Source organism: Pleurodeles waltl, chromosome 6, assembly GCF_031143425.1.
Source record: "Pleurodeles waltl isolate 20211129_DDA chromosome 6, aPleWal1.hap1.20221129, whole genome shotgun sequence".
Taxonomy (NCBI): domain Eukaryota; kingdom Metazoa; phylum Chordata; class Amphibia; order Caudata; family Salamandridae; genus Pleurodeles; species Pleurodeles waltl.
In genome coordinates, this window is record NC_090445.1 from 220,332,380 (window position 1) to 220,347,285 (window position 14,906).

At 48.3% G+C, this 14,906-nt stretch overlaps 1 protein-coding gene across 13 annotated transcripts in view; it reads right to left on the minus strand.

Annotated features, from left to right (window-relative positions):
- The window catches only part of LOC138299562 (neurofilament medium polypeptide-like), a 46,612-nt gene that overhangs the window by 4,506 nt on the left and 27,200 nt on the right, over positions 1-14,906 (minus strand). For 2 of the 13 annotated variants that reach the window (XM_069237924.1, XM_069237925.1), the window contains one exon: positions 642-4,855. The exons of the other annotated variants lie outside the window; for them this stretch is intronic. In XM_069237924.1, the coding sequence (XP_069094025.1) occupies positions 3,938-4,786 (849 nt within the window). In that variant the 5' untranslated portion in view covers positions 4,787-4,855 and the 3' untranslated portion in view covers positions 642-3,937. Of the gene's footprint in view, positions 1-641; positions 4,856-14,906 lie in introns of those variants that run through there. 13 annotated transcript variants of the gene reach the window in all.

Consider the following 14,906-nt stretch of genomic DNA (forward strand, 5'->3'; position numbering starts at 1 on the left):
GCTTGTACTGTTCCAGTGCAAGCAATTCACTTTCCCTTTGTCCTTTTTGCCAAAGTAAGGATATTGTGCTGCAGCAGTGAGTGGTACTCTCTTTTGGTTTCCCATGGCTAAATCAACCTGATTCATATAGCCCCAGATAGTGAGTTGAAAGAAAGGTTTACAGAACAGTATATTATTGACATCAATAAATATTAACATGAAAATTATAATGTGCGATTGTGCCTTAAATCCACCTAAATACCCCCAGGCCCTATGTGGGACAGGCACATTTCATGTTAAAATAACTTTGGAAGACATTAGACTATAAATAGAACAACCAGAGATAATGATTAATTCAAGTTTAGAAAGGCAATAAATTAAAAAAAAGAAACATGTTTAATTAAATAAGAAATGTAGCTACTGTGGTGTGATAGCGCGCCCAGTCCTTATAAATTACTTGTACTTGGACACGCTGGAGGTCGGTGGACCTTTTAACCTAGTTGGGCTCTCCTCATCCAAGAATAGTCGGATCACTCAAATCACTCATCGATAACTAATTATAATCAACAACCAATAATCGATTAATAATCAATCAATACATTAAGAATCAATAATAATCAGTATTTTGACGCAACATGACCTTTCAGTCATGAATAACCACACCAGTTTATTGAAAGTTTATTTCCCTATATTAACAAAGCTAACACAATGTATATAAGTCTCAAAACCAAATGATATAAGTATACGAACATTACTAGCGGTCCATAGCGACGGAAGAAACGCAATCTACACAATATCCGGATTATAATGCACTCGGTTATAGCAATGCAAATCACTAAGATAAGCAATTCAATTTGACTAATTTCATACATCGGTCAGCATAACAAGATTTCAATTTAGCATGGTGCATCAGATGAATACCTCGACTAGCCTCTAATTAGCATTGGCATGTGGGGCTTCATGCAAAACGAATTTAGTCAACACAAATTTGGAAAACCTCTAGCTTGGGCACTATCAAAATAGGCAGTTGGTACCTAGGAAGGAAAACACAATGCATAATACAATTATCCTTTCATATTTACCCATAACAATCAGCATTCAAGAAAAGTCTTCGTCCTTCAGGTATCGGTTCGATCAGCATGGGGCAGATTTCAAGGGGGCAAAGTTAAGGCAAGTTTCCTTGCGGCAGCAAGGAGAATGGGGCAAAAGTTATTGCATGGGCAAGACGGGGCAAAACTAAAGTTAAAGTCTCTAGGGTGAGAATTCTTAAAGTCTCTTTCTCTGCGACAGAGAAGATATCGGAGGGCCGTTCAAGATGGCTTCTTGAATCTTGCTTCAAAATGGCATCGAGGAAAATGGCTGACTTCTCTTTGTCCGGTGGGTTTAAGTAAGAAACATTCCAAATCCTTCAGGGTCTTCCATTGGAGGGTTCATAGGGTTCATAGGGTGGCTTCAATTTGACCAATGAATAGTGTATTTCTCCTAGTACTCATTTTTACATAAGGTGTCCTTGGGGCCTTGGAACACAAGTTGCAACAAAGTTTGCCAATTATTTCGGTATCAGTGCTTTTATTGTCCGCACCTGCAGAAACTGACCTTGCTTAAAAAGGGATGAAACCAGCCTAGCACGAAACCTTGAGATAAATGTATTAGTCATCTCTACTGGAAAAATACAACCTTAAAGTAAAATAATGTCCTTGTTAATGCAAGTGAAAACCACGCAGTTAAATTTGAGACCAGGCAACTAGGCCAAAGCCTCTGCTAAATTTAAGCTAAGCATATAACAGTTTTGACAAGAAAATCATAGAATACATTTGCAATTATGACAGATTACTACATTTTCAATTCTTCATGATTAATTAAGCTTTTTTATAATAATGGCGAACTACCCCGTGGGCACAATTTCCCACATACATTATTTTTCTTTGCTAAAATCACACTACCTTATACGATTTTGATTATATGATGTATGAATATTTGTTGGACCTTCTTTTCTGCATCATCAATCCCTCCTCTGATGACTAATTATGTCATCACATCAAATCTTCCACCACAAATTTTATTCCATTAAAATTCTGTTTTAGTAATTTGGCACTTCAGTCAATTCCCTCTTTCTTTTGGTTCCTTTAGATTTTTTTCTGTATATTTCTACCATTTAGTTTTGTTCTTTCTCTTCTCTTCTCTTTTTGTTTCTTGTTTTCAATATTTTAATAGCTTTCCATATTCCCCAAATACCTAATAAGCAAATTAATAATATTAATATTCCTTTTACTATTTTGAGTAATATTCCGTTCCAAATGTTGCTGAGCCAATTTCCCACAGAAGCAAATCCTTTTCCAACCTTCTCCCATACTCCTGGTTCTTTCAATTCTTTCAAATATGTACTCTCGTTAGTTAAATTTGTAAGCATTTTTCTAATTTGCCCACTGTTGTCTGGAATATAAGAACAACAGTGACGTGCACTAAGCATTTTGCAAACGCCGCCATCCTTTGCTAAAAGAATGTCTAAAGCAAGCCGATTTTCAAGAGTCATAGCTCTTTCTGCAGCAAGTTCAGTATCCATCAGGATTATCGCTCCTGAGAATTTTGTCAACATGTTATCCACAATAGTAGCCAACTTTTGTATTTTAATTGAATTCAATATGACTCCTACCGAAGGAATCATTGCTCCAAATTCTACCACACCAGAAGCTGTCTCCCTCTTCTGAACATGATGTGATTCAGACAGCTTTGGAAGTTTCTTTAAGTCGTCTCATTGATAAATCTTTGGAAACACTATTCCCAAATAACATCTCCCATACCATCCTTTTGGAAGACGATAATAGGCATTGAGTCCACAGATATAATATACCCCTGGAATAACTGGATCTTGGCCATTTAACATGAACGTCCATTTAGCTTGAAACAAAAACGTATGTTTACATTCACTCGTTCCCACAAAGATTGTGTCATAATATGATTTATGTCTATATACGCAAAGCCTCCCTACGTGTACTGCATCTAAAGCTATTTTCCCTTGTGTCTTTATCGCGGCAAAAGCATAATTATCTACAGATGTCCTCTTGTGTAATTCACTTTCTAATTTCTCCTTCCCCTCCTTCCTCCTATCGTCAGTGTGATCTAAAAAACTTTTCTCTATCAGTGAAAGCAAGCAGGTAAGGTTTTCTCTGTGAGCGTAAGCTGTGTGAAAAGGTGACAATGGCTCAAAGAAACCCCTAACTAACTTTATATAATAATCTCTTGCTGTTTTACTCAGTAGCTCTATTAAGGGGATATATGCAAATACAACATCATAACTGGAATAAAAGTAGTGAATATACTCCTGGCCATAAACTCTGGTCATTAATAAACTACATGAAATTCCATATGTAAGAGGCATGCTATGATATGTCACTCCTTCTTTTACTGAGGTAGGTATTTGTGTGCACACATAACAATCTTTCGCATCCATTGTCTCAACATACTCATTCAGCAAGCGATAGAAAACGTTTGAGGACAATTCTTTCTTGTTGTGTAAATATTTCTCGTCTTGTTCGAGTTTCTGCTGAGGAGTTAGTTCAGTAGTAAGTTTAGAAGTAGAAACATCCTTCGCGTCTCTTTCATTCTTTCCATGCATTCCAAGAACTATTGCTATAATTATTAGTACACATGCAGTTATTAGACCGATACACACGTATTTACAACACTTCATTTTATGTCCCTTTGTATTATTGCCTGGCATGATCTATATAGAATCAGAAAGTTGAAGACACTTTATCAAATCAAATTTGCAGATATATATAAAGCTGAACGAGTTCAATGTTCACACGGTTTTCTTTAGCAGCTTAGGCTCTTATCGGTTAGCAGCTTTGTCTCAAAATCGGTTTCAAAGTCAATCAGGTTATCAATATCTTATCCGGTTCAAAGTCAATCAGGTTGTCAATGTCTTATTCGGTAATGTTCATGGAATTTTCATTTCTCAAGTACCAAAGTGTTGTTCTGCTTCTTCGTTTTCGAGACTGAGAGATAGAAATTCGTCTGACCAATCGTTAGTGGCTGTGTATGCCCACTCAGGACCAGAATATCTTCTGCTCGGTATTCTTTTCCTCTTCAATTTTGCATCACCTTTTGATTCTCTCTTGCTGACGTCTTGTTCTTTGGCTGTGTCTTTTTCTTCACTTGGTGATGTTATTGCGACAGATACTTCTTTTCTTTTCTCCTTCAGCTTTGGCTCTTCACCTTCTTTTAATATTTCTTTAGTCTTTGATCCCACTGGAGATATGCTTTGTCTCCTTTTCGCACTGTTTTCACCTGACGGACCTGCAACCAGTTCTGGAAGAGGTTGAACGATTTCACTCTGTCCTGCCTCCTTTTCTCCCCCTAGGAGGTCAATCAGGTTTTCCTTTTCTTTTCCTGTATCGTCTGCTTCTGGGAAAGCCCTCCTCTGATCAGGCTCTCCTGCTTCTTCACCTGTCGTAGGCTCTTTGTCACCTTCAGGACCTTCGTCACTTCCCGATGTTTCTCCTCCGTTCTCCTCAAATGGATCAGCTGTTTCTTCCTCAGAAAATATTTCTCCTTCCTCTATTTCTGCTTGTTCGCCTCCAGGTTCTCTTTGTCTTGTCTCGGTACCTGGTACTTCCCTGCCAATTGCCTGTAATTTCAGCCCTTCGACTTCCTCTTCTGTGGGGCACGTCACCCTTTTCGTGTGACTGCCGTGAATCCAGTTGGGAACTCCTGCACACTTCACAGCGGTTGTAGTTGTCGGAATCACTTGGAAAGGTCCTTTCCAACGGGGTTCCAGACGCGACTTCCTCACGTGTTTCTTCATCACGACCCAGTCATCTGCTTTCAGGGCGTGTCCTGGACCTTGGATCGGTGGCAAGGTGGTTGCCTCCACCTGGTGAGAAAAAGAGCGGACCATATCAGCCAGACCTTTGCAGTAGTCCAACACCATATCATCTGTAATATTTACAAGAGCATTTGCAGGAGCTGCTGGAAGCCTCATGGCCCTGCCCATGAGTATTTCATGCGGTGATAGTCCAGTTTTTCTATCAGGTGTGTTTCTCATTGACATTAATACCAAAGGCAACGCGTCAGGCCATTTCAGGTTTGTGGATGCGCATATTTTTGCCATCCTCGATTTCAATGTGCCATTCATTTGCTCCACTAGTCCTGATGCTTCAGGACGGTAGCTACAATGCAACTTTTGTTCAATGTTCAGTGCTGCACAAAATATTTTGATATTAGTTCTCTCAAGAGTAGTTTTGCAACTGTAAGGCTGTCATTTCTGCGTGTGGGGTATGCTTCAATCCAGTGACTAAAAATACACACAATCACCAACACATACTTCAAGCCTGCATGCATAGGCACCTCAATGAAATCCTTTGCATTCTGCTGAATGGCCCACCTGCTCTTCCAATGTGGCTCAAATTTACTACTGTTCCCTTCCCTGCGTTCATTTGTTGGCAAATGACGCAACAATGGCAAAGTGCTTCAGCAACTTGACGGAATTTAGGATTAAACCAATCGATTTTGAATAATCTAATCATGGCATCCCTTCCAAGGTGGGCTTGTCCATGATACAATCTGGCTAACTGCATTTAAAAGACTGTCTGGCAGAACCAATCTCCCTTCACTTGAAACCCACAAATCATCTGGTTTCTTTACGCATTGCAGTTTGCTCCATGAGAGTTTCTCATCCTTACTGACATTATTTTGTAGGAATTTCAATTCTTCAATTGTATCTACAACCTTTAAAGCAAAGGCTTCATTTGGTTCAAGTTCTGGCTCGTTTATCAGGTTCCATTAGTCTCTGAGCAATATACAGTTCAATGCGCAGAACCTTGCGACTTGATCTGCATATCCGTTTCCCAAAGAAACGAAGTCTTGTGATTTCGAGTGTGCACTGCATTTTACCACTGCCACTTCTCCTGGCAACTGGATAGCGTGTAACAATTCTCTTATTCTTTCACCATTCTTCACTGGTGATCCTGAACAGGTCATGAAGCCTCTCTGTGACCACAATTGTCCAAAATCATGCACTATTCCAAATCCGTACTGACTGTCAGTATAAATGGTGACTTTCATTAATGCGGAAAGTTGGCAAGCTCTAGTAAGGGCTACTAGTTCCGCTACCTGTGCAGAGTAAACTCCTTGAAGCCAAGATGCTTCCAGGACACCTGTTATTGTACAGACGGCATATCCTGCTTTCAATATTCCTAGTGCATCTCTTAAACATGAACCATCAACAAAAATAATTTGATCATTTTCTTCCAATGGGGTGTCTTTGATATCAGGTCTTGGCTTTGTACAAAATTCAGTCACCTGAAGACAGTCTTGCTCGATGTCTTCAGCGTTCTCAATTTCGACATTTTCATTGGGAAACAAAGTTGCTGGATTCAACGTAGTGCACCTTTTCAGCTGCACATTAGGTGATCCCAAAATGATTGTCTCGTACCTTGTAAGTCTAGCACCGGTCATGTGCTGTGTTCGGGAACGTGTCAAAAGTATTTCGACTGAGTGGGGGACCATGACTGTTAAAGGATGTCCCATCACTATTCCTTCACTCTGATTTAAATTTATACCAACTGCTGCTACAGCACGCAAGCATCCCGGTAAGGCTGCTGCGACTGGATCCAAAGTAGCTGAAAAATATGCTACTGGTCTGTTTACGCCACCATGGGCTTGAGTCAAGACAGACAAGGAACATGCATCACGTTCATGACAAAACAATGTAAAAGGCTTTGTGTAATCAGGCATACCTAAAGCTGGAGCTCTGCACATGCATTCCTTTAATTCAATAAAAGCATCAATTTCATCTCTTTTCAACACTATTTCATCCAGCGCTTCTTTCTGGGTCAGTTTCAGAAAAGGTTTGGCTAGAGCCGAGAGATTGGGAATCCATTGGCGACAGTAGCTCACCATTCCCAAACATTTTCTCACCTCTCTTCTCGTCCTTGGTGGACTCATTTGAAGTACGCTTGTTATTCTCTCTTTCATAATTCTTCTCGACCCTTTCTCTATTTGGTGACCCAGATATTTCACTTTCTTCTGACAGAACTGTAATTTTGAAGGAGACACTTTGGGGGTCATTCTGACCTCGGCGGTAAAACTCGCTTACCGCCGATCAGAAGACCGCCATAACACCGCTGCGGTAAACCGCCACGGTTATTCTGACCCGCAACTGGCAAACCGCCAAAAACCCGACAACAACAAAAGTCCGCCACACCAAAGGTCAGCGGGAAACTGGCGATGACCAAACCTCCACCGTCACGCCAACAGAAATACGCCCATACCATTCCGACCCACAAATCCCTGCAGCGGTCTTTCAACCGCGGTATTTCATTGGCGGTACACACCGCCGCGGTCAAAATATGCACACCTTTACAAAACACAGCCACATTGGACAAATCAAAATATACACACCTGAGACACATACACACACCACTCCCACACACCCAATTAAGTATAAAACACACACACACATCACCCACAAACCCTTACGACCACCATTGCGACAGAGAGAGACAGCACAGCATAGAGTAGACCATCACACAGAGGCAAATCACAACATCACCAACACAATTTCCACGCACAAAACACCATACACCACCACACTCACCACCCTCTACAACACATACACCACCCCTCACCTCATCCACACCACCCCATGGCACCCCAAAGACACCCCAGGTTCTCTGACGCAGAACTCAGGGTCATGGTGGAGGAAATAGTTCGGGTAGAGCCCCAGCTCTTCGGGACACAGGTGCAGCACACCAGCATTGCCAGGAAGATGGAGCTATGGCAAAGAATAGTGGACAGGGTCAACGCTGTGGGACAGCATCCACGCAATCGGGACGACATCAGGAAGTGGTGGAACGACCTACGGGGGAAGGTGCGTTCCATGGTATCAAGGCACAACATCGCGGTGCAGAAGACTGGCGGCGGACCCTCACCTACTCCCCCCGAATTCACAGCATGGGAGGAGGAAGTCTTGCACATCCTGCATCCTGAGGGCCTCGCAGGAGTAGGCGGAGGAATGGACTCTGGTAAGGCAAATCTCCACTACTTCATTCCCCCCACCCCACCTGCATGCCAAATCATACCCACACCCTCACCCCCACCCCCATCACACCAACTCCTTGCAAATGGCTCACCATCACAACCCACCCATCCCAAAACCTAGCCCTGCATGCCTCCCCAAAGCATGGACACCCATCACCAAAGCATGCCCACTGCACATACCCATCTCCCCCACAAGCCACCCTCACAAAAGCCCTCAAAAGGGAATGCCAGCACTGAGGTCCACGGCCACCCACCCATTACACGAAATGCCACACACAGAAGCAATAACCATACTCTTATACCCCTGCAGGACCCGAACGCCACCACACCGCCCAGGAGGGTCCAGAGATGTCCATCCCACCCCCAGAAGAGGCCCCCAGTGATGACAGCAGCTCTGTCTCCCGGGACCCAGATGACCAGCCCGGCCCATCGGGGACCTCAGGACAGTCGGTTCCCCACAGACAGCCACAGGCTACACCAGACCTAACCCCCTCTGGGCACACCAGCACAGCTCCCACCCAGCGGGCCCATGCCTCTGTCTCCAGGACACGTCAATCAGCAGTGTGTCCACCACTACAGGGCACCCAGGTTGACCCACCACCCCAACAACAACAGGGACCTGGGGGCAGTGGTAGTGGGCACACGGTCCAGGGGACAGAGGCTCAGGGAAACAGGGGAACTGGGAGGGCTGCTGTGCGACAGGGGGGGGACAGGCCCAGGGAACCCACTCTCCAAGAGGCCCTCTCCTCCATCATGGGAGCATACCACCACTCCCAGGAGACGATGGCTACGGTACTGGCCAGGTTCCAGGAGATCCAGGTCACGCAGGAGCAACAGTACATGGGGTTCAGAGAGGAACTGAGGAGCATTAGTTCCGCAATGGGGACCATCGTCCTGGCCCTAAACCAGATAGTCACCACATTGCGGGACCATGTGGCACCACAAAGGGCCCCTGTCACTAGCCTGGACCAGGAACAGCCTACCACCTCCACCGGCGCTAGTGGACAGGAGGCCCCCACACAACGACAGGCCACCAGAACCCCACCTCCTGCAGAAGAAGAACCACCCCGCAAGCGGAATCTGAGATCTCACAAGAAGACAGAGTAGGATGCCAAGACCCCCGCCAGCAAACGATACCACCTGATGTCATCCCACTGTCCCACATTGTCACCCTGTCCAACTTTGAACTGCCCCTGCTCCATCCTTCCACAGGCATATGGACAATGCACCTGTGAGACTGAGAACTGAACTCTGCCATGGACATTACTCCACCATCACCCATCACCGTTTTACAATCATGTACCTAATTTTAGCACTTTAATAAATTCACTCATTGCACTTAATAAATCTGGAGTCTGCTTGTATTTTCAACAAATGTATTAGACATAACGGTGCAAAAATGTTCAGTTACATTGTGATGACAACATACCACTGTCACACAGCTGTAGTCCATGGGCAAACAAAGCAGAGGTCACGCAGTGGGGCCCACAGCTCTGAAAACGGAAGGGAAAGTCACAACTCAGTTAACAGGAACTGGGGGGAACTCAGACAGTAGAGAGGCAGGAGACTTTAAGTAAATGTAAAATGGCGTGGTTGATTCGTACCTGTGTGCTACTGAAAATACTGTTGTATCACTGTGTCCCTGTTGTCTGTGTCGTCCCCGTCGTCTTCCTCCTCTTCACTCTCCACAGGCTCCACAGCTGCTACAACACCACCATCTGGACCATCCTCCTGCAGGAAAGGCACCTGGCGTCGCAAAGCCAGGTTGTGAAGCATACAGCAGGCCACGATGATATGGCACACCTTCTTTGGTGAGTACATTAGGGATCCACCTGTCATATGCAGGCACCTAAACCTGGCCTTCAGGAGGCCGAAGGTTCTTTCTATAACCCTCCTAGTTCGCCCATGGGCCTCATTGTAGCGTTCCTCTGCCCTTGTCCTGGGATTCCTCACTGGGGTAAGTAGCCACGACAGGTTGGGGTAACCAGAGTCACCTATTAGCCACACAGTGTCTCTGTAGCTGTTCCATCACATAAGGGATGCTGCTATTTCGCATGATGTACGCGTCATGCACAGACCCAGGGAACTTGGCATTTACATGGGAGATGTACTGGTCAGCCAAACAGACCACCTGGACATTCATCGAATGATAACTTTTTCTGTTCCTGTACACCTGCTCACTTCCACTGGGGGGAACCAAAGCCACATGGGTCCCATCAATGGCACCAATGATGTTGGGGATATGTCCAAGGGCATAGAAATCACCCTTCACTGTAGGCAAATCGCCCACCTCAGGGAAAACAATGTAGCTCTGCATGTATTTCATCAGGGCAAACAACACTCTGGACAAAACCTTAGAAAACATAGGCTGAGACATCCCTGATGATATGGCCACTGTTGTTTGGAATGATCCACTTGCCAAAAAATGGAGTACTGACAGAACCTGCACCAGAGGGGGAATCCCTGTGGGTTGGAGAATGGGGGACAGCAGGTCTGGCTCCAGCTGGGCACACAGTTCATGTATAGTGGCTCGGTCAAGTCTGTATGTCAGTATGACATGTCGTTCTTCCATTGTCGACAGGTCCACCATCGGTCTGTACACGGGAGGATTCCTCAATCACCTCGCAAGTCCCAGCGGACGGTGCCTAGGAAGGACAACATGGGGCACTTAGTCAAGCAACCCACAGGTACGTAACCACAGCTTGCACAAAACACGATTCGCTATGCATTGAATGGCTTGTATGAGTGGCAATGCAAGGCCTAGGCCTGTGTGATGCATTAGAAATTAAGCCATGTGGGCCCTTGAAATGGCGGCTGCCTGACCTGTGAAGTGTGACAATGGGATGTGAGGTCAATGCGCTGGCGTGGCATACCGTGGCGGTAGGCGGTCGAAGACCGCAGCGCAAAGCAGCATTGGTTAACATTGAACCCTATGGGTCTCAGGAGCCAATGACGATGTGCGCCGGCGGTCGCGGTACGCACCGCCGCGGTACGCACTGCCGCGGGCGTGACCGCCATTTTCTAACTGCTTAATCACTCGAGACCTGATCATCCACAGGAGAGGACCTATACTGCAAGTGCTGCTGTGACCTCGGTCTGGGAGATACAATGGCTGCTGCGACTGGGGAAAGGGCCCCTGCCTTCACATCAGAGGAATTGGAGAAACTTGTGGATGGGGTCCTCCCCCAGTATGCGCTACTCTACGGTCCTCCAGACCAACAGGTAAGTACACAGGGAGCACGTAGTATGGGCTATGCCTGTGTTGAGTGGGGTGGATGTAAGATGGTGGGGAGGGGAGCGAATGAGGAGTGCAACGCACAACAGATGAGAGCATGTGCCACATGGCAAGGTTGGGGAGGGGGGCCACTCACATCGACCATGCAGGAAAGTGATGATATTTCTTGTTCCACCCTGTCCATGTCACATAGGTCAGCGCCCATCAGAAGATCGACATTTGGCGTGCCATCGCCAAGGACGTCCGGGCCCTGGGGGTCCACAACAGACGGGGCACCCACTGCCGCAAGAGGTGGGAGGACATCCGCCGCAGGAGCAGAAAGACCGCCGAGGCTCTGCTGGGGATGGCCTCCCAACCTAGGAGGGGTGCCGCACAGCAATTGACCCCCCTGATGTCCCGGATCCTGGCGGTGGCCTACCCCGATTTGGATGGGCGCGTGAGGACATCACAGCAGACACAAGGGGGTGAGTATCAGCACATTCTGCTATATTAGGGCACAGTGGTGGTGTCTGGGTGGGGGAGGAGGGCTGTGGCTATCTCTAGGCCAGGGCGGTTTCTGTAGGCTAGGCCCCTCCGTTAGGCATGGCCCTGTGCCCCCGCCCCCCACCTCTGTAGGGTGCTAAGTACAGATATCCATGGTCCGGCCCCACCTATGTGTGCATTTGTCGTCCATAGACTTGTAGGCCAAGTCACAAAAATTGAGTAGTGTACCCCAAGTGCGCGGCGTAGTGCAGGGGGCTTCTGTGTCTGTCCTCTCCGCCAACAGTGCCACCAATGCATGCACTCAACATGTCTTTCTTTCTTCTCCCCCCCCTTTTTTTTGGTTTTCCTGTTCATGTGTGCATTAGCATCATCAGGCGGAGGAGAAGTGGCATTGGCGCACGAGGGAGCTGCATCTCACATGGCCCCAGAGGGCCATGCAACCGACTCAGAGTACACCAGTGAGACGGAGGGCGAGGGGAGCTCCACAACAGGGACCCGTGGAGACGTCAGCGACACGTCCTCGGAAGGGAGCTCCCTTGTGGTGGCGGCAACATCCGTGCCCACCGCAACAACAGGTACAGCCGCCACCCAGCGCACCAGCCCCGCCCTCCCAGCAGCCCCTCAGCGTTCGCCCCGTGCCCGCTCGGCCAGGAAGCCGGGCATCTCCTTCGCCCCTGGCACTTCAGGTCCTGCCCCAGTTACCCCTGCTGCCCTCAGTGCAGAGATCATTGATCTCCTGAGGATGCTCATTGTTGGGCAGTCTACCCTTTTGAATGCCATCCAGGGGGTAGAAAGGGAGGTGCATCGGAGCAATGCATACCTGGAGGGCATTCATTCAGGTCAGGCTGCCCATCAGCGATCGTTCAACGTTCTGGCCTCAGCACTGACGGCAGCAATTGTCCCTGTGTCTAGCCTCCCCCCTCCAACTTCCTCAACCCAGTCCCACTCCCCTGTTCCTCTACCTATCCCAGACACACCTACAGATCAGCCTGCATACACCTCAACACCCAAGGGCAGCTCATCCAGACATAAGCACCACAGATCACACAAGCATTCACCCAAGCAACATCCACATGCAGGCATGCCAACAGCCACTGCCTCCTCTGTGTCCCCCTCCTCCTCGTCTCCCTCCTCCCTCCCTGTGACGTCTCCACTCACACCTGCATGCACACCACCATCAGCCAGTACGTCCATCACCACCACACCCACAAGAACAGTCCGCACACGTGCAGTCACCACCCCCACTGCCATTTACACGTCCCCTGTGTCCTCTCCCACTGTGTCTGTCACCCCCTCTTCCAAACGTCACAAACGCAGGCAGTCACCCACCCAACAGCCATCCATCTCACGACAGCCTCCAGCTCAAGCACCTGCACCCACAGACAGCACACTTGACTCTCCTAAAACCACATCCTCTTCCTCCACTCCCATACCCACTTCAACTACCCGTCCCTGTCTGTCTAAATTGATTTTCCTTTCCAACCTTGACCTCTTTCCAACAACTGACCCACCCCCTCCATCTAATAAGACTCCAATCAGCACCTCAGCCACCACAAGCCCTGCACCTACTAGGACCATCGTTCAGGGCTATTGGAGTCCACCAGCTCCTAGGGCAGGAACATCGGCCAGCAGCAAGGGGACAGCCAGCCCACCCCCTGGGAAAAGAACAAAAAAAGGGAAGGGCCAGCGCGACAGGCCTGAGACGGCTGCCCCCAAGGACACCACCCTTGCAAAGTCACCTGGCCCATCCAGAAAGGGAGGCAAGGGCCCCAGAGTTTCTGCCAAGGAGGGCAAGGGCAGGAGGGCGGACAAGTCCGGCAGCGGTCGAGCTGCCCAGGAGGGCCCCACCAGCCCCATTTGGGGTGTGACGGAGGACACCCACGGGCCCAGGACTCCAGCACAGGAGGGCCCCGCAAGCGAAAGGTCGGATGGCGACTGAGCGGCATTTATTGGCCAGATCTGGTTCCCTGGGAACACAAGACAAGCACTGCTGAACAGGGCCCCGCCGTGAGAAGCACCGCTGAACAGGGCCCCGCCGTGAGAAGCACCGCTGAACTGGGCCCCACCATGAGAAGCACCGCTGAACAGGGCCCCGCCGTCTCAAGCACCGCTCCGCTGGGCCCTTCATCTCAAGCACCGCTCCGCTGGGCCCTTCCTGTCAAGCACCGCTCCGCTGGACACCGCCGTCTCAAGCACCGCTCCGCTGGGCCCGTCCTGTCAAGCACCGCTCCGCTGGGCACCGCCGTCTCAAGCACCGCTCCGCTGGGCCCTTCCTGTCAAGCACCGCTCCGCTGGGCACCGCCGTCTCTGCACCGCTGGACCATTGGCAGAGCCGGATCTGTGTCGGGCAGGGCTTCACGAAGCACTCTGGCCAACATGCCTCCTCCATAACCAGTGGAGTCTGTAATCCACCTGATGGACTCTGGCTTTGCACTCCCCCGGATGGTACAGTGGGCAACCCACCCACTTGTGAGACTTGAGAGACTGTGGCTTTGCACTCCCCCGGATGGTACAGTGGGCAATCCACCCACTGTAGAGACTTGAGAGACTGTGGCTTTGCACTCCCCAGGATGGTACAGTGGGCATGGAGGCCCCTCGTGGATCTGGCATCGTGGACTCCTGTGGCTGAGGTGCCCCCCCTTCCCTTCCCCCTGAGGTGCCTGTGGTTTTATCATCTGATGCCCCAGCAGTGTTCTCTCCAATGGAAACGGGTCTTGTGTGTGGGCTTTGCCCATGTGTTTATGCACATTGGCCCACGAACAATGGAATGTAGGCAATAGGTGCCGGACTTTTGGACTATGGATATATTGTTAATGTGGTAATATATTTATTTGATAAATCTCATTTTTCACTTCAGTTCAATTATGCTTTAATATACTTCAATTTTAATGAACATTTTATTTTGTCTTTGCATTCTTCCGGGGGGTTTGGGGGGTGTCACTCTGACTTGTTGCTCTGCATTGGTGTGTAGGGATTGGGGGGGGGGGGTGTCGTGTATGTGTGTGCCCGTAACTTTTTCTCCTCCCCCCTCCCCTGTGTCGTAGGTGCAGTACTTACCGGTGTCTTCTGCGCCGGCGTTCGTGCTCCTGGTAGAGGAGCAGGAAGACAATGGCTGGTAGGATGTTTAATTCGGGTTCCATGCTGTCCAGATTCCTCGTGGAGTGTG